The 26,980-nt window shown below is 33.9% G+C and overlaps 2 protein-coding genes and 1 non-coding gene across 8 annotated transcripts in view; all 3 read right to left on the bottom strand.

The window, feature by feature from the left end:
- Positions 1–12,136, bottom strand: part of LOC127790662 (uncharacterized) — a 24,898-nt gene extending 12,762 nt beyond the window's left edge. For 3 of the 6 annotated variants that reach the window (XR_008020801.1, XR_008020802.1, XM_052320249.1), the window contains exons 1-9: positions 11,973–12,136; positions 11,462–11,581; positions 11,287–11,361; positions 10,388–10,474; positions 8,632–8,688; positions 8,177–8,269; positions 7,339–7,411; positions 7,138–7,213; positions 6,908–6,998 (exon numbers count right to left, since the gene is read on the bottom strand). Coding sequence is in view for 3 of the 6 variants with exons in the window: in XM_052320249.1 (XP_052176209.1) it covers positions 6,908–6,998; positions 7,138–7,213; positions 7,339–7,411; positions 8,177–8,269; positions 8,632–8,688; positions 10,388–10,474; positions 11,287–11,361; positions 11,462–11,500 (591 nt within the window). In the remaining 3 variants the exon portion in view is untranslated. Of the gene's footprint in view, positions 1–1,691; positions 1,732–6,907; positions 6,999–7,137; positions 7,214–7,338; positions 7,412–8,176; positions 8,270–8,631; positions 8,689–10,387; positions 10,475–11,286; positions 11,362–11,461; positions 11,582–11,754; positions 11,819–11,972 lie in introns of all 6 variants that reach the window. The other 3 variants (XR_008020803.1, XM_052320250.1, XM_052320251.1) reach the window with 3 other exon arrangements.
- Positions 12,137–13,852: 1,716 nt separating this feature from the next.
- Positions 13,853–13,932, bottom strand: TRNAL-UAG (transfer RNA leucine (anticodon UAG)). Its single transcript has one exon. It is a non-coding gene; the product is annotated as a tRNA-Leu (tRNA).
- A 115-nt stretch (positions 13,933–14,047) lies between these two features.
- On the bottom strand, positions 14,048–20,098 carry LOC127791112 (serine/threonine/tyrosine-protein kinase HT1-like). Its single transcript, XM_052320891.1, has 3 exons — positions 19,217–20,098; positions 16,675–17,130; positions 14,048–14,512 (listed from the first exon to the last, which is right to left on the bottom strand). Exons 1-3 carry the CDS (start codon positions 19,574–19,576, stop codon positions 14,273–14,275), a joined length of 1,056 nt encoding a protein of 351 aa, XP_052176851.1. The 5' UTR covers positions 19,577–20,098; the 3' UTR covers positions 14,048–14,272.
- Between the last annotated feature and the right edge of the window lie 6,882 nt (positions 20,099–26,980).

The following is a 26,980-nucleotide window of genomic DNA, read 5'->3' on the forward strand; positions in this document are numbered from 1 at the left end:
GGAAAGTAAGAGGCCGTTTTCTAAGGATTTTGGTAAAATCCGAGAGTACTTGCTAAACCAGGATGAAATGCAAGGCCCATTAAAAAATGCGCTGCCATTGCAGAATCAAAGAACTCATGTGTAGCACGAATGTGAATGTTATATTCATGTTCATTCTAAAGGTTCAAGCCTTGGCCATCTTTAGTTATGTGTTACGCAAATATCCAATATCTTTCGATTTGTGTTTTCTCATTTTTATTCTACTTTTCTGGTATTATTATTAGATAATAAGTGGGGGATTGTTATATATAAGTGTATATATTAGTATTATCTAATAATAACATTCTTGTTAGTTTTATGTTTTTTGAAGTATTTATAGTGAAAGTCAACTTTCATGGAGGGGAAGTCGATTGTTGTTCAAATAAGAGTCGATTGTCCAAGGATGGTCCTCGGTTGGATCAACTCTGCATAAATGGTTCTCGGCTGAATCGATTAAAGGCTTGCAAAAGTTGACTTTTTGGCCTCTGAGAGTCGACTTCTACCCTTGGAAGTCAACTCCTGCTCCCAAGAAGTCGACTTCTATTCCCAAAGAGTCGACTTCTAGTCCGAACATTGGAAAATCAACGACCAGAAAATGAACTAATGTGACTTTTAATTTAAGGAGTATGTCTTTAAATTGGAGGGTTATGTTTTTTCCAATGGATGAGTCTATTTCCAATAGACATGATCTTTCAAATAAGTTGTGGTTTTTAATATTTTGGTGTCTCTTGGTAGCACCCATTCAATGTCTATAAATAGTGTGGGCATTTGGGGTGCAAAGTGACACAACAAGCCATCTATACTTCTTCATTCAATTGCTATTATCTATCTCTTTATTTTCTCTGGTTGTTGGGTTGAGTTCTTGGTGGTAGAAGAAATAAAAAAATGCAATTTTGATTCCTTAAAGTTAAGCATTATGTTGGACGAGAATGAGGTTCCAAGTGGAAGGAGAAGTCCAAGTTAAAGAGAAGTGTAGAAGATTTGGAGATTAAATCAGATTATCTTAACTAATTTAAATTATGTTTTAATTGTTGTAAATTTGTATTTTATATCTATTTTATCTCCTAAAGTTTGGGGGATAGCTGTTCCTAGTTTCTAGGAGTAGATTACTAAAATCCGTTCCTACTTTATAAGAAAGAAATTAAGTTATAACTTGTATATATTTTCAAAGCCACCTCAATATCAATCTAAGCAAGCATTCTCAATTTCCTAAGACTTGTTTCATGGTATCAGAGATGCTGGTTCGATCAGAAGCAGCAGTGATTTTCTTTTAGTTTCAATCATGGTCGAAACAAACCCAAATCCAACCGTAATTGAAACCTCAGCCACTAGTTCTCCAAGAACCTTTCCCCCCACTTCCGTCTTCATCAAATTTCTCTACAACACCTATTGATAACCACCCTCTACAAATTACTCGGCATAAGCTAAATGAGAGCAATTTTAGAGAGTGGTCTTAATCGGTAATGCTAGTGATCAAGGGCAATGGTAAATCCAGTTATCTAACCGGATCTATCCTTACTCCACCATCCACGGCAGCCACCTATGGCCTTTGGGAGGTAGAGAATTCCACTATCATGGCTTGGTCGATCAACGCGATGAAGACTAAAATTGGAAGAACATACCTATTCTACAAAACAACAAAAGAGATTTGGGAATCAGTCCAAGAGATGTACCTGGACTTGAAGAATTCCTCTCAATGCTTTGAAATCCGATCTGCCATTAGGACAACCAAACAAGGTATGTGCAGTGTTACTGAATATTTTAATGTTTTGGTGGAATTGTGGCATGAAATGAATATGTTTTATACCATCAGTTGGGAATCTGTAGCTGATAGCAACAAATACAATAAGATGATAGAAAAAAATCGAATTTTTGACTTCCTACATGGCCTTAATCCCGACTTGGATGAAGTTCGAGGGAGAATCTTGGGCACAAAGCCCTTACCATCCCTTAAGAAAGTATTTGCAAAAGTAAGAAGGGAGGAAAACAGACATAAGGTGATGTTTCAGCACCAAACCGACCCTATTTTGCCACACCAAAACTCAGCCCTTGCCTTTATCAAACAGGGAGATCTTCTTTCCAAGACTCAAGGAAGAGAAAAAATAAGGTGAGACCATTGCAAGAAACCCTATCACACTAGGGAGACCTGCTGGAAGATCCATGGCAAACCAGCAAATTGGAAGCCACGACCCAGGAAGGAAAGCCCCAGATTTGCATATAATGCAAAAGTTTCAGCAGAAACTAAACCTAGTTTGAACCTATCCGAAGATTAGATACAAGCTCCTCAATCAAGGTACAAATCAAGGTACAGCCCAATCAAGCTCTAATAATCCAGAGTCCACTGCATCAGTAGCCTTGCAAGGTAATTCCCAGCATTACTCCTTAGCTTCTAAAAGGTTTTCTAAGAACATATGGGTAGTTGATACCGGTGCATCAGATCATATGACAAATTATACATGTTCTGTGACTTATTATACCCTATGTAACTCCTCCCTCAATATATCTATGGCTGATAGAACCACCTCATCTGCTATGGGAATGGGAACAGTATATATATCTAAACTGAGGCTCAATTCTGTACTACATATTCCTGGTTTGCAACATAACTTACTATCAATCAGTCGAATCACCAAGGATATAAATTGCAATATAATCTTCTACCCTTCCTATTGTATGTTTCAGGACCAAGCCTCAGGAGGATGATTAGCAATGCTAAGTGTTGGACGGCTTTTACTGTCTTACAGGAGATTTCCCTAATTCTTCTTCAAATAAAGTTGTTCTAAACGTAACCACCAATGCAAAAATCTTGTTATGGCATAAACTCCTAGGAGACCCTAGCTTCCCTTATCTCAAATCTTTGTATCCCAATATTTTCAACAATAAAGAGCAGATTCTTTCATGTGAACAATGCATTCTTGCTAAAACAACCTAAATCACATCATCATATTCAATTGTATAAACCTTCTAAATCTTTTCATTTGATCCATAGTGATATTTAGGGTCCCTCTAAATGTCCTATTATCACTGGTTCTAGGTAGTTTATTACCTTCATCGATGATCATTCTAAGGCATGTTGGGTGTATTTAATGAGGGAAAATCAAAAGCTAGAAACATATTCAAAAGATTTCATAAGTTTATTATGAATATGTTCCAAACCTCTATTAAAATCCTTCGAACCGACAATGGACAAGAGTATTTTTCACATGATTTCACAAACTACTTGGCCGAGCATGGTATCTTTTACCAAAGCTCTTGCCCATATACACCCCAACAAAATGGGGTAGCTGAAAGAAAAAATCGGCATCTCCTAGAAGTGACTAGAGCTATGATGTTTACCACTAATGTCCCTCACTCCTATTGGGGAGAAGTTGTCCTCACAACCGCTTATTTAATCAATCGTTTACCTTCCAAAACTTTGCAATTCTAAACCCCCCTTAGCATCCTTTGCACTCTGTATCCAAATGCCTCTAACATTTTTTCTATTGATCCTAAAGTCTTTGGATGCATTGTGTATGTTCACAACAATGCTCTATCTCGAACCAAATTGGACCCTAAAGCTCACAAATGCATCTTTGTTGGGTATTCACCCTCTCAAAAAGGATACAAGTGTTGTTGTCCTACCAATCACAGATTTTTTGTTTCTACCAATGTTACCTTCTACGAGGATATTACCTTTTATCCCATCACAGGTACAAAACCAATCCCTACTGATCCTTTTCCCTCTTTTGTCCCCATTGATCTTATCCTACCAGTGTGTTCTCAATGGGGAGAATCCTCAGCACCTTGTGATAACACACTAGCATAACCGGTTGTTTCCCCTATTGAGCCTGCACATGTTATTCCCTCCTTTGTTTCTCATATCTCTGAATCTCTTCATCATTCTTGGCATGAGAAAACAAGTTCTAGCCCTAAATTTGGTCCTCATCAACCTCCCTCACATACAACAACTGATAACCCTCTATTTACTTACTCTAGAAGACCTAAAGGCCGACCAGAACTAAAGCAAAACCAGCCATTACTCTCAGATGTAGGTCCATCAGAAGAGAATATGGTTAATGATGACGGGACTGCCACACTCAGAAACAACATTGACAGCAATGCTAGAGAGGAAGATAGTTAGGATTAGGTTGTTTCTATAGCTTTGAGAAAAGGGGTAAGGTCTTGTGTCTAACCATTTAATATATGTCAAATTGTCTCCACAGTTTAGGAGATTTTGGCCAAAATTGACAGCATTGAAGTTCCTAAAAATATTCAGAATGCTATGAGTAATCCTAAGTGGAGAGTGGTTGTGATGGAAGAAAATGGCTGCCCTAGTGGGAAACAAGACCTATGAGATTGTTCCACTACCTCCAAATAAGAAGCCAGTTGGATGCAGGTGGATATTTACAATAAAACAGAATCAGATGGGAGCATTGAAAGATACAAGGCTAGTTTGGTTGCCCAAGGCTTCACTCAAACCTATGGGATTGATTATAAGGAGACATTTGCATCGATTGCTAAGCTAAATTATATCCAAGTGTTATTATCTATTGTTGTGAATTTAGATTGGCCCATCTTCCAATTTGACATTAAGAAGGTTTTCCTTAATGGCGATTTGGATGAGGAAATCTATATGAAGGTTCCCTCAGGTTTTGAGCATGTGGTTGATAATGGAAGAGTGTGCAAGCTAAAGAAGTCCCTCTATGGATTAAAACAGTCACCGAGGGCCTAGTTTCATAAATTTAGCATGACTCTCAACCAATTAAGGTATAAACAAGGACAATCTGATCACACCTTGTTTATTAAGGGTTATATTGATTGTTTATGTTAATGATATTATTGTGACAGGGGATGATTTGCAGGAAATTGATAACCTAAAGAAGCAATTGAAAGCTGAGTTTGAAGTAAAAGACCTAAGAACTATGAGATATTTCTTAGGAGGCATAGAGGTGGCCTGAAGCAAAAAAGGCCTATTCATCTCACAATGAAAATATACCCTGGATTTCCTAAAGGATACAGGAATGATGGCCTGTAGACCAGCTGGAGCTCGCTTGGAAAAGGGCATGAAAGTTGAGGAAAATGGTGATGATACTTCGGTGAAAAGGGAGAGGTATCAAAGGTTAGTAGGGAGATTGATTTATTTGTCTCTAACAAAGCCAAATATAGCCTATTCAGTAAGTGTAATCAATCAATACATGCAATCTCCTACTCAAAGATGCATGAGGGATGTTCAAAATGTTCTAAGATACCTAAAGGGGACACCGGGGAAGGGATTGATGTTTAAGAAAACTGAAAATAGGGGAATTGAAGGCTATGTGGATGTTGATTGAGCCGGTTCTAGAGAAGACAGCCGGTCAACTTCAGGGTATTGTACCAGGGTTTGGGAAAATGTAGTTACATGGAGAAGCAAGAAGCAACCGATTGTGACTCGTAGTAGTGTTGAAGCTGAGTTCCGTGCAATTGCTCATAGGATATGTGAGGTGATTTGATTAGAAAGGCTCATGGAAGACTTGGGGATGCCTTTATCTCAACAAACAAAGGCATTTAGTGATAGCAAGTCAACTATCAACAGTGTTCTAAAACGCATCCGCCTAGGCGCCGCCTGAGTGCTAAGCGGCCCTTGGCCGCCGTGATTAAGGCCAAATCGGCCCCCCTAGGTGTCGGCACAATTAATGGGGCCCAAGCGACGCCTAGCCGCCTGGGTTGTTCACTCTCTCTCGTCAGACGCAGCTTGGACTTGTCGTCGCCTGGGCCACACACAGCCTGGACTTGTCGTCGCCTAGGTCACACACGGCCTGGACTTGTCGCCGTCTGGGTCGTTCACTCTCTCTCGTCGAACGCAGCCTGGACTTGTCGTAGCCTGGGTCGCGCGCAACCTGGACTTGTCGCCTTACTCCTTGTTGCTTGCTACGCCATCTTCATCCTTGCTCCTTGCTTGCAGCAAGCCATCTTCCTCCTTGCTGCTTGCAGCAAGCATCATCTTCTTGTTGTTGTTGCTTGTTCATCTTAAATAACATCAAAAAATAAAAAATATATATTTTTCCTAGGCGCCTGACTAGCGCCTAGCGCATTTTAGAACATTGGCTATCAATATTGTTAAAAATCCAATGCAACATGACCGAATGAAGCATGTGAGAATAGACCAAAGTTTTATAAAAAGAGAAATTGAAGGAGGAGGGATAAGTCTGTCCTATATACCTTCCACTGATCAAATAGCTGATGTTTTAACAAAAACAGTTACAAGACCATGTTTTGAGTCCCTAATTAGTAAGCTGGAAATGACTTCCATCTATTCACCAGCTTGAGGGAGAGTGTTGGACGAGAATGAAGTTTCAAGTGGAAGGAGAAGTCTAAGTTAAAGAGGGGTGTGGAAGCTTTGCAAAGAGATTAAATCAAATTATCTTAAGATATTTAAATTATGTTTTAGTTGTTGTAAATTTGTATTTTATATCTATTTTATCTCCTAAACTTTAGGAGATAGTTGTTCCTAGTTTCTAAGAGTAGATTACTAAAATCCTTTCCTACTTTACAGGAAAGAGATTAAGTTGTAACATGTATATATTTTCAAAGCCATCTCAATATCAATCTAAGCAAACATTCTCGATTTCCTAAGATTTGTTTCACATTATATATGGGGGTTAGAATTTCCATAAACCATTTGCACCTAGTGGGGAAATTACTATCCTAAAGATAGTATCCTGGAAACGTCTTGCCTAACATATTCCAAATTCTTATTTTGTCTTTCCTCAATTATATTCTATCATTTTTCTTTAATCACCACAACAAACATGTCTCAATTAAGAAGGTGAAAAAATTTGGATGGGGGGTGAGGAGAGAACATGCTGATAACAATTATGTTTTTCAAGGAAGAAAGCAGTTTTGCTATAAGAAAGCAACTCAAGATTCATACCCAAACACGGCCATTTAAGCCAACGGCTATCTCAAATGCGAGCTTCTTTCCAAGAGCTTCAAGAACCGGGCATGTAGGAGAACTGAGCAGCCTAGAAAACAGAAGAGACAGATGTCACATACCTAAAGAATACCAACCTCTAGTACCAGGTAATATAGCATGGTTATCCAACAGTGATGGCATGTTCGAGATCCATGACTTTTATATGCAAAATGAGAAAAATATCTCACATTCTTGCAAGGCCAGTAGATGTTTCAAACATATAGCCATCCTTGAGGGCGCCATACTCTGCAGCTTTCCCAGTGGCTGCCGAACAAGAATATTTCAAAAATTGTGGATCAAATAAGAATATCAAATACTCCAAAAAAATTTGAAAATAAAAATAGGGCAACAGATAGAAAAGAACAGAGTTAAAAGCAAAATTCACAAACCATCAGTGCATGACAGCTCGGGATTCATGCTCGTATTTGCCTTCACAACCCGAACATAGAGCAAAGTACCTACCTGCAAGAAGTAGTTTAAGCCAACTGAAATGTTTACCAAATATCAAACAAAATAAGAACAAATTTCATCATTGATTTGTTTGCAGACAAGATGAAGCCTAAATAAAACAAATGAAATCAGATGTTGCAAAAAAAAAAAAAACAATATCCCATAAAATACTTAAAGCTCATATAATAACAAGGGTAAAGATATGAATGCATTCATATAACAAAAAGACATCCACTCTTGATTACATGCATAAGTGAACTACCATAACATTTGCCAATTTACAAGCATAAGTGAATAACAAATAGGGAAAACTAGGCCCAGAGCCTAAACAAGTTCAGACTGAGAAATTAGTCTCAAAAGCAAATTTTGAAGATAATCACATTGGGGGAGGGGGGTATTAAAGACAAAATTTGACAGTATATCATGTAGATGTACAGTTCTTGTTGAGAAAGGATAAGACTGGTTATCAGGCTCAACACAAATGGTCATCTTTCATTACCCCCAAGGAAAGTGTTTTTCATTATGACAGTTTTGTGAACTTGAAGGATGAACTGCATTTCAGAACCAAATCCAATGGAAATCCTAGATTCTGTAAATTCTCAAGAGCACTGAAAAATATCCATTCAACAAATTCACTTTTTATGCAATCCAATAAAGAACATAAACACATTATTGAATTCCACATTATTATTTAAGGCATCTTCAGGTTACACAATCAAGTTTTACAACTCTGCGCAGCATATCAATCAACAAAAGATAGAATAGGGCTGTGCACACCTCAAACTTGGGTATGTTTCTTCTTGTTCCTCCTTCAAATGCAAGTACAGGAAGGAATGCAAAGGTCGACCCTTTTATGTCCACAAGAAAGTTCTGAGATAAATAAAGCAAAGAATTATATTAACAGGTCACATCAGTAAGCCATATGTACCTAAAAGAGAAAATGCAATCATATGCCAGTAAAAATATAAAATGCATGATAAGAGAAAGGTAATTGCCCCATTGAACATAACTCTTCAACGAGGTGCCACACAAATAAAACCCAACATAGGCAAATATTCACGTGAGATATTATCCATCTTTGAAAGCACTGCAAGAAGCATGATATATAAGCCTTAAAGGTCCACACAACATGTTCTTTAATTTCAATGAGCAACTAAGAGAATCTCAAAACCTCTATCATGGGCAATTGTAACACTACAACAGTGAATTATAAACATGATTGGAGTGCTTACATCTGCTTTAGAGTCTACTACAATGCCAAGAACATTATCCCCCACGCAAGGTACATACTGCAGAGCAGAGCATTCCAACACAAATTAGAATGTTATATAGGGGAAAAAATAGAATTATAGGCCAGAAATGAATAAAGACAACTAGAACACACTATTTTTTCCCAATAAATACATAACAATCTAACAAACAATAAAATCTTAGAGCAGTGGAAAACAAAACCTCAAACATTCAATCTGTATGCATAAAATTTTAGTTCATTGGTAAAATCACTTAAGTATCAACGCAATGCTGGACTTCACATTGATGAGCTCCATATTTAAGATAAGAGATAAGAAATTTAAAAATAACAAAAAAAAAACATTTGGCTGAACTATAAAGATGAGCTCCATATTTAAGATAAAAGATAAGAAAATTAAAAATAACAAAAAAAAACATTTGGCTGAATATAAAGATGATACCAATGCGACCATTTTCAGAAAAAGAAAACAAAAGTACTATGAAATCCACAACAATTAGAATAAAAATGACCCAAATGCGAAAATATTTTAATAGAACAACAAACTGTGATGACATAAAAAGTAAAGTATCGACAAAATGAGCAAGACATAGAATAACCAAAAGTAGGATAAGATCACAACAATTAGAATAAGGGTAACGCTAGCTTCAGTAAATGCACAATTCTTTTAGACAAGGTGCACTGTTTTCAGTTTCAAAACAATTTTATTGTTTGATGGTAATTGCATTGTGTTTTGCAACTTATTTTAAACCAAAAAAACTGTTTTAGAACTGAAAAAAATGCACCTTGTCTAAAAACAAGATGCAATTATTGAAGCATTACCTAAGAATAAAAATGGCGCAAATGTGAATATTTTTAATAAAACAAAAAACTACAATAACATAAAGAATAAAATACCAACAAAATGGCAAACGTAGAAATAAGCAAATGTTGACACTCAATTGGAGTTGTCTTAATAAAGCACAAATAAGCATATATTGTTATGTAAGAGTCTTTTTACTAAGGACCAGAAGACATCTCACAATATGACCATTTTACTGCCAGGTTTGATTTCAACGTGAATTTACCATTAGAAGAAAAAAAGAAAGAGAAGAGAGAGAGTCAATAAAGAGCCAAAGGAGAAAGAGAGAGGAGGATAGGGACAAATAATAATAATAAAGACGGGTGGGAGATAACTAAGAGGATAAATCAAGAGAAAATGCCATGGGGAAGAGAGCAATACCTTCCAAAAGAAAAATATTAAGGAAGAAAATGAAAAAGAGATCCATCAATCAAGCTCCAATTTATATATCTATTGGAGATCAAAATCATTTATAACAAGGTAGCCTACAGCTTTGGGGGTAAAAAGCTTTAACAATGCAACACTTGGATACCAACTATCTTTGATCCATTCACTAAAACGACTAAAAGCCCTTAAAGAAAAAACAAAGCAAGAATTCTATGATATTATCTAACAAAATCAATCAACATAGTCATTTCAAGTCCCATATCAAGCTTGAAGGTGTCTATTGTAATGCAGAACAGTATCCAAAAAGTATAGCTATTATCCAAGGTTAAAATATGGGTAAACCAAAGAAAACCTATCAGGTATACATGGAATGATGCAGCAAAAGTTAGAAATTTCTTTTTGGATAAATTTTCCTATGGGTAGGATAAAAATTGTAAGTTGTATAGTTATATAGTTATTGCAGCATTGCAGAAAAAGTAAGGCATAATTTCACTTATCATTTCAAACTCACTCTTTTTTGGGAGCTCTCTACCCAATATTTGTTTGGCTTAAGAAATCTTAGCGTCCCAGCCTTGATGACAGAAATGACATCACCTTCCTGAAAATTATAGGCACACGCAAGAAAATGTTAATAGGCAAATGCAAAGATTCATGTGCAAAATACTCAATTACATATAGAACTGAAATTGAAGTTCAGGTTTCAAGTTTTTTAATCAAATACATACAGTTCTAACCAAACCCAAGTAATTTTCTAATTCTACTTCATGCATGAACCTATTTACTGAACAAAATTTGAAAGCTTCCATTCAGGAAGTGTTTAAGTTTGGGGAACAGCATGACCAGTGAAGGCAACAGCAACCATACAAACCGTCCAGATTTAAAAATAATAATAACATTGGTAAGTTTAAACTGCCTAGGTATGAGAAAATAAAAAGGGCCTCCCCAAAGCCCAAGGCCCTCATTTTTTGAGGCCGCAGGAGGACCTTTTTTGTACCGGCCTTTCCTTTGCTTTTTCACAAAGAGGTTGTTCCCAAAACTCAAGCCCATGGCCTTCCAATTAAAAAGGAACCACTTTACCATTGCTATCAACACTCAACTTCTGACTAGGTATAAAAAATAAAACTAAATTCCAGTATTAGGTTAAAGAACCCATTCAAGGATGTGTGTCTACGCACAACTCCACAGTTCAAAACTGGAGAAAAACATAACTGCCTATCAGTAATAAGCTATGAAATGAATTGATTAGACCAGGAACTGTCTGCTTGTGAATACTGAACACAAATAAACCAAATCTTCAAATTCCTTTTTCTCTTGTAAGTTGTAACTGATTTTTTTCTCGGCAAAAAAAGCACAATGCGTCACAGAAATATAGGATTGCTAAGAATCTAAAATTAAGGAGAAGTAACAGACCTGATGAAGACCACCACCAAGCTTGATGGTTTGATTGGCCATACTCGAGAGATCCAAAACTACATCACCCGGAACCTAAACACATCCACAATAACACATTTTCAATCATATATAGATATATTTATGTCAATCTGTTACTCAAAAGTGTACCTAGAATGATGACGGTACCACTCACCACATATTGATCAATGAAATTCGACAACTTAGCTTCCATTTCCTTTCTTTTTGGAGAGGGGACGAACTATTGCAACTACTGTAGGATTTGGAGTACTTCTGCAAGCAGTGAACGGAACACCTATAGGAGACAAACATTGGCATGGGCAATTACAGACTCGTGAAGGCAAATTTGGGAATTATATGAAAATTCTATTTACAGATAGTGACGCAGAACGATCATAGAAAAAGACAGTTCTGATACCAAACAGATTCAGAACCCAAGAAAAGAACACAATAACAAACTAAACTCACAATTAAAACTCCAATCAATAACCAGTCTCTAATGTCCACTGACGAAGAAAACAAATCTCTGAGGCTTTAGAAATAGAAGATTCGTATCAAATTGCAAGACATATTTATTGAAATGCCAAACAGACAGAAAGCCAATCTCAAACGCAATCAAACTATAATGGAGGAAAAGGAGTGGAAAGAAAGACGCGAGTAGAAAACCTAGAGAGGAGGAGATTTACCGTCGGCGAGAGCAAGGCGTACCGGCGGCGTGATCTTAGTCCTCGGAGAAGAACCCTAGTAGATGTTTCCGGAACGGAAAGGAACGCTGGAGGCAGAGAGGGAAGGAAGCACTGGGATTCAATGAAGCATGAAGTCTAGATGGTTTTGCTGCTTTTGGTTTAAGGCTGTGTTTGGAAGAGATCTAAAGTAATTAAATGGAATCAAATAAACGTCATATTTTTTAATTATTCAAGGGGTCCCGTATGTATTAAGTCAAAATATAAATGGCCAGAATGAAAATAAAGGAAATGGAACGAGGGGCCAAATATTCATGAAATTTGATAAAAAAAAATAAAATAAAATAAAAGCTCATAAGGTATTTAAAGTTTAGAAAATGCACTATTAATAATAGAGGTAAACAAAATTTTAATTAAATCAAAATAATTGAATTGAACCACTTGAAATTGACCGTTTAGTTAGGTTCAATTTTATAGTTTGATTTAATATTTTTAATAAGAAGATCGAACCAACTGAAATATCAAAAATCATATCTTTTTTTTATCAAAATTGGACAATTTGATCTTGTTATTTTGATTTAACTGAAATTTTGTTCACCTTTAATTACTTATATCTACTTGCACTTTTTTTTTTTATATTTTTTTATTTTGTTAATTTTTTCTATTTAAACAACTATTCAATTGATTCAATTCGATTTTTAAAAAAGATTTAGCTCATTCAATTTGAACAATTTGATTAATTCCGTAACCGAACCAACCGAATACTCACCCCTAATTAGTGAACCCCTAATTAGTGATAATGGAATAAGTGTTGTCATTAATTTTTAAAAAAATTATAAACTAACTAGGTTAATTTAAAATTTCAGTAATTATTTGAGTTTAAAGTTTTATAATTAGTTTACTCTTTTTTATATATAAAATATTTACTTTTTTTAAAGTATTTAATCAATCAATGGAATTATTTTATTTAAATGTTAAAAATAAATAATTTTGCTCATGACACTTGTTAAGATGCATTCTATATACTTAATTTTAGCGCTAAACACTTTTATTTGTTGATGATAAACATATTGTACTTCGAAATATTTTACCGACCAATATTGAAATGCTAAAAATAAAATACATTTTAAAATGCTAAAAATATTGAAATGCTAAAAATAAAATACTTAAAAATAAAATGCTAAAAATATTGAAATGCTAAAAATAAAATACATTAAATACACCTTAATCACTGCCTTAAAAGACACTCGGTAGTAAAATTTAAAAACAAAATATAATAAATGCATTTTAAGTAAAATAATATAAATTTATTGTTGTTTAACAATTGTTTTTAGGGTTTAAGAACAATAGTTAGCATTACCTTACTAATGATAAATATAATGTATTCTAAACAATTTAATTGATAAATAAAATTAAAGGAATGTTAACATTAGCTAGAGGCAAGCAGCATTTCGAACTGAAATAACAAAACAGAATTGACCAAAATTGTCGGTTCAAATTATAGATCGGTTCGATTCAATTTTCAAGTTTAACAATTTTAATCACTTCGGTTTCCAAAAAAAATAAATAACTAAAATCAATTAAAATGTCAAAAAATGGCGTTTTTAATCAAATTTTTAATTTTTTTCAAACAATTCAATTTTAGGATCTATTCAATATATTAATATATTAAGTTGAGTTGGGTCTATAGGGGCCCAAAAAAGATAAAATTGCCCGCGGGCATAGCTCGGCTAAGGACGACTTCAACAAATGGGCATTCCATCCTCACATTTGTGGGCGTGCTTGGGATTAAAACTTACTGCTGGATTCATGATTTACTCATTCATCGTAGGTTGGTGAGATGTCAGTGCGTTATCTAAACAAAAATAATAAAATAAAAAAGCTGACAGCTGTGGGATTTGAACCCACGCCCTTTCGGACCAGAGCCTAAATCTGGCGCCTTAGACCACTCGGCCAAACTGTCAATCGATGGTGCATGTGCTGGACCTTATATAATTAACAATAAATTCTCATATTTGTTCCATATTTAGAACAAACGCAAATTCAATGGATTGAGTACTAAGACACTAACAGAAGATAACCATAAGTTTCAACCCGTGAAATTCCTTTTAAATCAAGGAATAACAATCAAAGCAACTGTTTCTCTGCTCCTTACATATTGCACAAAGAACATGAAGAGATGGATGGATGAAGTTTATAATCATTAACATTGATGCCTACAGCCTAGGCAAGAAAGACAACCAATAGCAATATGACACAGTTAGCATTACGCATGATCCCAGAACTGTGGTGTTCTTCAGCTTCTAACAAGATGTGTGGGCAGCAATACACTTTGGCAGGTACCGTGAAAGAGCGTGGCCGTCAGAAGAAGGGTTGAAGGACACAAAGAATTCGGGATCTTGCTCGAGAGAGGTTGAGTAGCTCTCGAGGATGGTAACGATCTCCTCAAAATGGGGCCGCTTGTGGGGATTGCTGGACCAGCAGCGGTTGATGAGGCGCCTTAGTGCCACCGGGCACGTGGATGGCAATGGCGGTCTTGCATTCTGCACAAGATGCAAACTGAACATGAGGGGTCTCATATTTTTCCAGGAATTTCATGGAAAACAAAAATAGAGTGAACCAATCATATCCTAACGGTTCCAATGTTAAGTTTTTCATACATTTCTGGCTTCCACCATGCACTAAAGATAGGCTGAATTGTCATAAAGCACTCCTCCCTATCACCTAATTCAACCAATAGAACATGAGACGGTATTTCTGAGATTTCTGAGAATAGATGGTAGGAATGAGATAAGCTAGTTATCATTGGGATTGGGCACTGTACAATAGTGGTCTGGGCGCATGCAACACTGACAATTTAGGAAGGCCTCCAAATCTTTAACTGAAGTAGGATTTTGATCTCCAAAACCGATGAGTAGCCATTGACTATTAGTGAGTCGCTGCAGTTTGCTGACCTTTCAATGCAGGACTTTTGATGGGTTACTTGTTTCATGATGCCACAATGACTTAACAAGCAGTTACCACTTTGATCCGGTCACCGAAAGATAGTTCAAGAGTCAACTTAATCATTGAGCCATGGACGTGCTCCATTTTCAATTCAAAGAGGGATTCAAAGGTACCATAATGAGCTAAGCACTCAGAAAAATGTCAATTTCAAACATCAAGTGGTGCTTCTCTAGTCTTCCAAGGTATTTATGAGGGGCAAAAAATGAAGAGAACAGGAGACTAATCAAATTTATGCTTTTTCCATGGTGTTCAAATTTCAAAAGAGGAAGCTTACCAATGGTGGGAAATATAGTTTAACGCTACAGTCACTGAAAGTGATATAGATAGGAATGGAGATTGTGTAAAGCCTGTACACCTTCCTGTATTGCCAACCCTTCCTAGAATCTGCTAATATAAAACCAGAATGAAAAACCCAGGAACATGACCTAAAGTATGGAAAACAACCAGTAAGTATAAGGATACCACTGGCTCATGGAGAACACATCCTTAACACCGATCAATAATCACTGAAAACGTTTAACCCCACAAGAATCAGTTCAGGTGCACTCACTTGGTCAACACACTGCATTATAGGAGCAAATCTTCTGACAAGGGCACCGTATCTTTTTCCAAAAACAAATGCTCTCAGCACTAGCCTCCTGGCACTTTCAATGCCAGGTTTCTCTAGCTATCTTGTCCTTTCTAAATAGGTTGACCTAATACGTGCTTCAAACTCGATCATAGAATTTTGATTGCGTAAGATGGGGAGCCAAAATATTAAACATGCTCTTCAATGCATAACAGGAGTTACAGATCCATCAGCATTACAAGCCTTATCCCACTAGATGGGGTCCAACAACCTCAATAAAGTTAAAGCCTGAACTAGATCCAAGTTTAATTGGCCCATCTATGCATAACTCAACACGAGAGAAGATCTAAAGCACTTAAATCCACCCTACTTCAAAGTTATAATCTTGAAGCCTCTGGTCTCTACCTTCATTTAGCTTTATATCAAACAAAATAGCTATCTTATCAGTTCTAAAAGGTGCCCATCAGTTCATACTCAGAAATCTAAGTCGTGAACTTAGGAAAACAAGAACAAAATATTGTCTAACTTAAGATGGTGGGAAGCATAATGAGATACCGGAAAAAAAATCCTGCAGTCAAAATGCCTCAAACCCAATCATTCTTCAAGAATCAAGATTCTAAGAAATGCCAGTAGTTGATGGTGTCCTATCATGCATTATGCTTCCGATTATGACATCAAAAAAGGTGGTTCAGGTTGAAGTTTATATTCAACAGAACCCCTTAAAAATATTGGCAGCTTTTATGCTACTCAATCATTGTAAAGGAGACAGCTTTCATTCATCATGATGTACAGTTTCAAGAATTGGCATCTTTTAGGCTGGAAAAGATATGAGGACAACAATCAACCTGTTCCAGTTAGGATATCCATTAAGTCCAAATTTCAGATGTCAAGCCCTTGCATAAAATTATAAAAGGCTTTTTACAATCACGCTTCTTATATCAATTAGAAATATTATAGATCATCAACACTATCCCTTCAACATGTTGGGAAAAGTTCCCTGTTGGAGAAATGATAGATCAGCAGATTGATGTGGGATTGCATAAAAATGTATTTTATGTAGGATGAGACGTAGGTGTAAGAGCCTTGTATGACAATAATCCTCAAATGCAATACTACAAAGCAGGAACAAACCTTTTGGCAGACTGCAAATGCAGCCTGTTCAGGAGTCATATTGTCAAATGGAACCAAGGCAGTCATAAGCTCCCAGAGGACTATGCCAAAACTGTAAACATCAACTTTCTTTGTATGATGTTTTTCTCTGATCATTTCTGGAGCCATCCAACGATAAGTACCTGTAAATCCCTTTGCACTGCCGCATTGAGACTCCAAGCATGAGATTCCAAAATCTGCTACCTTAAGGCACATATCTTCCCCAAGCAACAAATTTTCTGATTTTAGGTCCCTGTGAAGTATTCCCTGAGAATGAAGATATTGCATGCCATGCGCTATATCAAGGGCCAACTTCAGAACTAAGTTGAGAGGAAGTGAATAAGGCTCCTGCTGATGAAGGTATTTTCTCAGGGATCCCCCTGCCAAGTACTCAGTGATGATACAGAACACAGGAGGCTTCTTACATGCTGCAACAAACTACAGGAATAAAATGAAGAAATAGATTAGCAAAAAAAGGGGAGAAATATGATGATCAAACTAATGATGAAATTGGAAGGGCTAGTGAAGATTCCATATCACAAAGCCCATAAGGAATGCGGCCAACAAGTTAAACCACCAACTTTATAAGCATTTTCAGCATTGCCAAGAGGAATTTTTGTGCATGTGAGAATAAGTGGCGCATACTGCCGCCCAAATTGTGTGTCAAATTAAAAACTAAATCAAGAAGGTTTGACAGATAAAGGTCCACTTGGTTGCACATGAATTACCAAGGGTGAGGACAAGAAGTATTGCACTTACTGGAATGCATCATGAAACATTAAAATGGACTGCATAAAAAAATGCATCGCAGTTTGAAGAAGTTCTTCAATTCTTTGGTGGCTTGTAACTAATATGGACATAAGAATCTTCATGTCAAGAAATTAGGATCCCTTAGCATGTAATCTAGATGATTCAAGCTGAAATAGGATCCATTTTGATTTGAACAGCACCTGCAACATTGTTGTAACGTGATATTTTGCTACATCCTATTCAGTTTAAAAGATTATTTACTCCAACTTGATGGAATTTTTGTACTCTTCTTTGCATCACCGGCTCGAATCAAGCGCTAGAGTGCTTACTGTGAAGTCATTATCCCATACCATTACACCAGCCCCCGTATACTCCGCTTCACTCCCATCAAAAAATAAATAAACAAAAAGAAAGAACAAAGGAAAGAAAGAAAGAAAATCCTTACTCTAACCCTGATAACATAAATTAAGTTATCCCTTACAATGACAACTGACCCTCTTATCCTCCGCCCAGCCCCCACAAAAAGAAGAAAGAAAGAAAATCATTACTCTAAGCCGGATAACATGACAAGAAGAGAATCTTTAAGGACATCAAAACAACAAAAATAAAGTTATAACGTATTAACGTTCTAAGAGCAACTATTTTACCAAGATGCATGCAAGGTAAAACGACAATACTGGTAGTGATACTAATAGGTCCCAGTGCTGAAACCAACAAAGGAAGGAGAACCCAGGGTAGAAAAGTGAATGGTGCAGAAAGGTCATGTGAACCTATTCCTATAAGAAAAAAACAATTCCTGGCTAATGCCTATTCTCTCCTATTTGGACTGCTTTGCATACCTTAACAAGCCAAAAAGGCGAATAATAATGCAGAAGGTCATGTGAATCTATGGCCATAAGAAAAAACAAGGTCTGACTCATGCCTATTCTCTCCTATTTGAAAAGCAAAATAATGCATACCTTAACAAGCAAAAAAGTTACACGTCCCCCAAATCCAATCAAAAGCCCATCACTGAAAAGTAAAAAGTTAATGTCTTTTGCGAATATGCACTTCCCAGCCTTGCCCCAGAGAGTTTCATCACAACATTATTAATTTAGCAGCAAGTTTTGGGGTACACCACATTAACATTCAAATGAAGAACAAGAATCGGAAAAACTCAAAAGATCTATTCCAATGTAATTCACGAGTCTTCTATAAAACAAAAGTATATTCTTAGGACAAATTTTTTAAATTTGTTAAGAAAAGGTTAAATGATCAACCCCACATGGCAGTCTTTTTGGGAGCTTTTGCGTATATTATTTGGTTCGATAAACTCAATAGTCACCTTCAGTTAAGACTTTTGAGGGAGGAGTCGAAGTCTTACAAGTGCCATTAAAGCCAATTCAAGACCACTACGGAGGGTGTGCAGGCTAAAAAACTGTTTTCAAACTGGTTCGGACCAGATTAAGATATGGATTCTGGCTTAGCAAGAACGCTCAGATTATTTTCATAACCCAATTCCACATTGCTAGTTTATCATAAAGGTGTTAGGTATATTATTTGGTCTCATAAATCTAGTAGTGACCTTCAACTTGCACTTTTGAACGAAGACCCATTATCTTACAAGTAGTATTAGAACCAGCCCAAAACCACAACCGATTGGGTGGGTGCGAGCCAACAAACTGTTTTCAGACTTGTTTCCGTTGAGGACGCCGGGACTTAAAGGGAGATTGGTAGTCTACCAACAATAGGCAATTTCAGTCAGGCAAATCAACAAACAGAAGGCGAGACTTACAGTGATGATGTTGGGATGGCGCAGCGGGAAAAGCAAAGCGACCTCCGAGCTGAACTGCTTCTCGAGCATCGCCGCCAAGTCGCCGTCCTCCTCCGGCTGGCTGACGAGCTTAATCGCCACATCCCTCTGCTTATACACCCCTCTGTAAACTCTACTGTGCCGGCCGGACGCGAATTTGTTCCCGATGTAGAGCTCCGACATGTCGGCGCTCCACTGCTCCTCGCCACCGCCCTTGATCTCGGCGCCGGACGACACCAAGTACTTGGACCACGACACCGCTCGCTTGTACTCGCCGAGCGACAGCCGCCGCTCCAGCTTGCCATTGTTGGAGATTTGCTTGAACCAGTGAAACCTCTTCATCGATCACCAAACAAAAACACACCACCATCAAACTGTATCAGATCTCCACTCCTTCCGCTACATTTCGAAGCCGAACCCGAAGATTCCAAAACCGTCTGGGCGATGGGAATCTAGCTATCCCAACACTGTTACCCGACCAAACCCGACTAAAAACAAAACACCCGCATTTTGCCGAGGATGCAATGAGAGGTTAGGTGGGTGCGTACGAATGTGCAAGCTTGGCCTCACCCATTCCTCATCACATCGAAGCAGAAACTCTCTCAATCCATGAATCTATGGCTTGAAGGAGAGTTGGTTGGTTTTGCAGAGAAAGCTGGCGGTCTCTTCTCTCTCTCTCTCTCCCCCCTCCTCTCTCCTTGTCTTCGTTTGTGGTGTGGTTTGTACATTAGATACATGGATTTGTACATTCACACTAACGTGCGAAGATCCACTCTTGAGGAGACCAACCGGACATGCTGATAATGATACCTACCAGTTCCTTCTCCATCCTTTGCCATTCCTTTTCTCTTCAATCTCCGAACTGCCATCAGCCCCCTCTCCCCTACTTTTCCAAATTCTTCTCTGTCTCAGGCCGCCACGTCAGCAATGCTGTAAAGCCGTCACCTTTCCTGTTCCTAACGAGAGTAAACTTAAAACAAAATTTATATTGTTATTTATAACTAATATTAGGTGGTGAAATGATATATTATTCGAGTCGGACAACATAATATTTATTTGATATAGACAATATTAGAGAGAAGTGTGGGTCCCATCCTCCTTCTCATGCATGCTCGCGTCAAGTAATATAAAATATTGCTTACGAGTAATAAATCTCTAACATTAGATAATATATGATTGATTTATAGCACAACATTGGAGTTTAGAGACACAATCCGCTCTATCCATGGGGGAGAAATTCACTTTGGTTAGTAATATTAACCAATTCAAATGGGCCAAATTCATATTTTTATTTTTGTATTTTTATATTTTTTTATGTATCTATTCAAATTTCTTATTATTTCAATTACATTTATGTATTTGAATTTTTGAATTAATTTAATCTTTATACTTTGACTTTTTTGAATATGACAACCTAAACTTTCTGTTGTTTTGATTACACCCGTCTATCTATATTTTCAAATCAATTTAACCCTTGAAAAAAGTCAAAATATAATGATTAAATTAACTCGAAAATGCAGATATAGATATGTAATCGAAATAATGAAAAATTTGAATTCCCACGTGAAAAAAAAGAGTTAAAATATAGATTTTAAATTGAGTTAAAAATATAAGTTAATTGGTGTAATTGAAACAATGAAAAGTTTGAGTAATAACGTAAAAATACATGAGAAAAAATATGGAGTTATCCATTTAAATGGGTTGTCATATTAAAGAAGAGTGAGAAGACAAATACTCTCAACAAAATTATTCATTACATTTTTTTATTGAAAACCATTCAAGAAATTGAGTAAACCATTCGCGAGTCTATAATCGTGAGGTCACGCTAAACTCAAACTCAAGACTTCAACTTCGTCATTATTTTCAAAATGCATTCTAAGGGTACTCGAAGATTAATTTGAGAGGTTTTTAAAGTGTGTTTCAAACCAAATTGTCATCTATTTCAAACCACCTAACCATATATGTTAATTTCAAACCACCTAACCATAGATTAACATCTAAGAGATGTAAAAAGCATAGTTGGTGAAGTTTAATAATTTATACACTTCTAACAAAATTAAAACAATATCATAAAATATCAAAGATCACAAAGCACATAAAATTCAAAATTAAAAGAATATATCGATGCGACGAACACACTTCATTTCAAAAATATAAAATAAAACATTGTTTAGGTTTCTTTTCTTTTTTTTGGTTAAATATGGTGTTTGACTAATGGTTAGAGGAGTTTTTTTTAACTTTAATTAAAAAATAATAATTGATTTTATATATCGATTTGTCAAGTTATGAAATTGAAATCAATATCGATGTCAATATCCAACTTAAAAAATTATGATTTGATGATTTGGGTCAATTCAAGTGAATTGACAAATTTTACATTATTTATCGATTAGTTGATTGATTATTTATAGTAAATAAAGACGATTTGGGTCTATTCAAGTAAATTGACAAATTTTACATTGTTTATCGATTAGCTGATTGATTATTTATAGTAAATAAAAAAAATTACTTAATAATATATTTTTATATGAAAATAAATTAAAATATAAATCTACATAAATAGAGATTTTTACCCAGAAGATATATATATATATATATGTGAACACATCTTCTTTGGATTCAATGGTTTAGGGGGAGGGACAATTTGGTAAATTCAGAGCAGAAGGGGGGCAGTATGGTAAATGAAAGAAAGAAAGAACAGGACAGACGCGGCTGAGTGGCAGTCCGTGACCCTGTCGGAGGACACTGCCGTATGCCCCTCCGTAATACGGTCTCCCCTACCCCACACCCCAATCAATCAACCAATCAAAGTAATGGAGCAAACAAAAGGCTTCACAATATATAAGCTTTAGGGTTTAAATTATGAGAAGCTCTTCATAAATTTGGATACATTTGTCAATCCATTGCTTGAATTCAGTTTGGCCAAATCTATATTTATATTTTTATTTTTTATAATTATTTAAAATTTTCTAATTTCAATTACATATATCTAATTTAAAATTTTAAGTTATCTGACCTTTTTCTGAGTTAAATTTTTTATTGTTTTGAATATATTTCTATATCTGTATTTTGGGTCAATTTAACTCATGTATTTTTATGTATAAAATAAAGATAAAATAAGATGATAAAGTGCACGTCACACTCTGTCATCAAAATTTAAGAATTAAATTGATTTGAAAATGCAGATCTAATGATATAATCAAAAAAATAAAAAGTTCGAGTTACCATACAAAAAAGTCAAAATACAAATATTAAATTGATTCGAAAATGTAAGTCCATGAGTATAAATGAAATCAGGGGCGGATCCAGAAATTTATGTAGGGAGAGGTTGGAATTTTTTTTTTTTTATTTGTAGAAAGCTGCACATCGCAAATTTTGAAGTGAGTTATAACTTATAAATTTGTTAAATTGAATTATTATTAAAAATTATTTTTTTTACACTAAAAAATTAAATTTAATAGTGGATCATTCACACGTGCATTCGCTCCTAAATGAAACAATGAAAAGTTTGAATGAATACTTAAAAAATATATAAAAACAAAAATATAGGTTTAGCCAATTAATTTTAGGTGTTTCTCTAGTTTTAGGTCATTTGTATGAATTTCTTTTATTAAAAATATTTTTAAAGATTCTTATAATTTAAAAATATTTTTCGATAATGTATCCGAGTAAAAAAAAAAAGTTATAAAGACTTTTTGACACATTTAAGTCACGGGAATTTAAAAATATATTTTGATGACTTATTTGAATGAAAATTTTAATTCACAGTGAGGCTCCTCCGTAATTTACCAAAACTGTAGGGAGTCTCCGTGCAATTTTCCCAGACCAATTTTGTGCCAATGCGATTAGGTTAGTCATAATTTGATAAATATAATTGACGAAACTGTAATTTATATCCTTGACCCATCTCATGAAATTAAGACTTATTAGTTGTCATTTTTACGGAGAATTATGTTATATTTTGTTCGTGTTTCATTACATTTGTTGTTATTTTATAGAAATTGATTCGATCAATATTTTATGCAATGACCTTATCATGTAGAGTTGTTGTGCTTCCATATTATTCTTGTTGGTTTCACCATGTCAACTAAGTGATGGAAGACAACTATATCAATTATCTTCATTCATCGCCATCTCATGACACTTCTCCATATGAAGATGGTGTTGAAACTTTATTTCATCATTACTCAGGCAGGGCATGTTATCCACTGCCGGTCCCAAACCCAGATAAAAGAGGAAGGTTGTATTAGATAGTCAACAGCTAGCGTGAAACTTAGTCGGATCTAAATATGAATTCTAGACAAACTATCTGTTGGGACGTAATCCACATAAAAGTCTATAATTCATGTAACCGACCCTATATAGTGAAATAAATACTAAATATGTTATTGTTTTGACCTTATTATGTAGAGCTAAGAACATTATGCAGAAAAATTTAAGACAAAAAGTTTATGCACTTCACAATAGTAGAGAAAGTGTAGCCAAAAGTCACAAGTCCAAAAAAAATAAATAGATTTTGTTCATTTTCAAAAAAGGTCTTAATCCAAAAAATAGTTTTAGATATTCAAACAAAATTATAAAAATAATATATGAGTTTTTAAAGGGGTTCAATTAGTTCAGACCGATCTTAGAAGAGATCAGACTAAGATCGAAAGTAGTAAAAAATTTGGACCAAAAACTAAACTAAATCAATTCTATTTGGTTTGATTCTATTAAATTTATATGTCTATATAAAATGTCAGATATATAAGAGTGCAATAATATGTATGGTTGTATTGTTAAAGAAAGTTACATATATATAATAATTTATTCAATATTCAGTATAAAATTCAATCTAAAATTGAATTTAAAATTATAAATATTAAGTATTTAATACGTTAAATTTAAAGTTAAGGAAAATGATAAACTTTTCGTATAAAGTTTAAAAGAAAAAATATGGGTTTAGCCAATTAATTTGCTAACCCCCTAAGCATTTGCCATTTTATTTACCATTTTATTTATGGGATCTTTGGAAGATTCATTAGGCGACAATTGGTAGTTATGGTCTAGTTTTTATATTTTTTTAAGTAACATTTGTTAAAATGAGTAAAATAAGTTTATATTAATATAAGATTGTAAAACTTTCTAAACTAAAATATAGAATGATCAAGATAAATTTTTTATTAAATTATTTGTAAAATTTTTTGAAATACACTGTGAGACATATGCGTTATTTTTTATTATTTATAAAATTCAAAATATACTTATCTAGAGGGAAGAAATATAAGTATATCTGAAAAATATCAGATAAGAAGTCACGTTATATTTTTTAAGGGTCAATAGATAAATTTAACAAATATATTAAAAAGCACAAAAATCTGAAATGCTTTTCATATCTTATATCTTTTACTTTATATTTTGTTTAGCATACACTATCTTAAAATGCGAAGGTCCTAATATCAAATATTGATGATTAAGTTTTATTTTTTAAACATAAAATAGAAGGAATATTTTGGGAATTCACTTTATTAGCATCGTCTTTTAACACTAAAATATTCTATTTGCTTATATAATAGTATATATTATATCAATTTTTATTAACGAAATTTGATGAAAAATTAAAAGGGAATCAAATCATAACAAAAATAAAAAAATGAAGGTTTAGCGACGACCAAGAATTAAGGTACAATGAACAATTTGTATAAGGTCCTGAACTAACATTGTAATTTACTCAATAAATATTAGTGCAACTTTAAAACTTACGAGCATCAAATAGAAATGAGATGCGAAATGGATACAATACGATATGAAATTGAAACAAGAAAACAATATATTTTTAAAAATAGAAAACAGAAACACAAGAAAATGGGTAAATAAAAAAAATATAGAGGTATTTTTTACCAATATAATTTTTTAATATAAAAAATTATGAAAAATAACTATTTAATCAAACGCAAACACAAATTATTTCTATTTCTAATGTAATCGTCGAAATGGTAGAAAAAAATTACTTTCATCTTTAACGCAGTCATGTAATATAAACTTCTTTTTAATATTTTTTCAATATTATGAAACAATTCAAAATATTTTTAAAATTACAAAAATTATCTAAAAATATTTTTTTAATATTTCTTAATATTTTAAAATACTAAAAGTTTCCAAAAACACTAAAACGACACCATTTTGGTGTTCCCGTGCATCAAAGTAAGTAAATATATAAAAATTTATTTGTGGGCCCCATCTATATTTGTTCATTATAAACTAGGTGTGACATTCAATTATTTTGATGGATTAAAAAGTATTTTTATAGAAAAAGCCAATTAAATTAAATTATAATAATAAGATCAAATCAAACCAAACCATATTAATGGAAAAATTTTGTCAGGTAGTTAGAACTTGGAATTGCAAGAACATGGGCTGATGCCAGATGTCACGTGCATCGCCTGTGATTTGATGTTAACTTTTGCTGCCTATTATTCATTACTGTGTGCTGCGGCGCCCACCTATTTTGTTTCCTAAATAAAAGGTTAAAATATTAAATTAGGTTCTCTTTACTTTTTACTTTTTAATTTTTATTTTTAAAATTTTAATTTATTTTTAATTTTTTTATTTTAATAATCTATTTTAAAAAAATTTAAAAACGTATTATTTTTATCATTTTGAAAAACTATTTCTCAAAACAAAAAATTAGAAAATGCGTTCTCTTTGAAATTTTGAAAATAATTTTTCAATAATATTTTATTTAATAAATTTAATTATTTAATAATTATAAATATTTAATATTAATATATTATTAAAAATATATATATACATTTTAAAGTTAAATTAATTTTGTGATTTTTTTTCATTACAATAATAAAATATGAATAAATAAATAAATAAATATATTTTAAATTTAGAGTTTGTTTTGAATAAAAACACTCAAAATAATTTTTTGTTGTTTTGAGTTTTCTTTATAATTTTTTTTTTCAAAAATATAATTTTAAAAATAATAAAGAAAACACGTTTTCATTATTTTATAAAATTAAAAACTAAAAATAATTTAAAAATAACAAAGAGAATGGAGACTTATTTTTTTGTATTCATAATTAGAGCTATGGTGAGTGTTCGGTGGATTCAGTCATTGAATTAATTAAAATATTAAAATTAAATTATTATATCATAAGTAAAGGTTTATTAAAATTCCAAGAACCTAAAATATTTATTTGGTCTAGACGTAAATGTTTCATACTTAGAGTGAGGGATCCCACACAAATGTGAAAAAATTAATTAACTCTGAAATTCAAAAATATATTCAAAAAAATAATTAATTATTCATAAAATAAATTAATTTTAAAAGTATTTCGAAATATTAAAATAAACAATCATTCACAACAAATTTCATCCGCAAGATAAACATCATTTATAAAATATAAATGTCATTTATAACAATCTTGATTTCAATTAAATTAGGATTAATCAAAATAAATTAAGATTAATTTTAATTCTGGATTAATTAAGATTACTCCATATTCCTTTATAAATAAATAGGCACTCGTGTCAAAAAAATATACGTCTCTGATACTAGTTTCAATACAGTATTTATTATATTTAATGTCTAGTTTAAATATCGAAGTATTTGCACAAGGATCTTCCCACGCTCTCTGATTGTTTTTTTTATTTTTGCAGATTTAGACAGCTTAACAAGGACGTTTTCCAATTAAATAAATTCATTGTTGTATTCAGATAACAACACAAATAAATTGAAATTGTATAAAAAATCGAACT

Source organism: Diospyros lotus, chromosome 14, assembly GCF_014633365.1.
Source record: "Diospyros lotus cultivar Yz01 chromosome 14, ASM1463336v1, whole genome shotgun sequence".
Taxonomy (NCBI): domain Eukaryota; kingdom Viridiplantae; phylum Streptophyta; class Magnoliopsida; order Ericales; family Ebenaceae; genus Diospyros; species Diospyros lotus.

Excerpts from the sequence above, each read along its gene's own strand:
- LOC127791112 (XM_052320891.1), bottom strand. The coding sequence starts at position 19,576 with ATGAAGAGGTTTCACTGGTTCAAGCAAATCTCCAACAATGGCAAGCTG. Across the intron at positions 17,131-19,216 it reads GCCATCCCAACATCATCACT|TTTGTTGCAGCATGTAAGAA; the intron begins GTAAGTCTCGCC and ends TTATTCCTGTAG. Across the intron at positions 14,513-16,674 it reads CATTTGCAGTCTGCCAAAAG|AATGCAAGACCGCCATTGCC; the intron begins GTTTGTTCCTGC and ends CATCTTGTGCAG.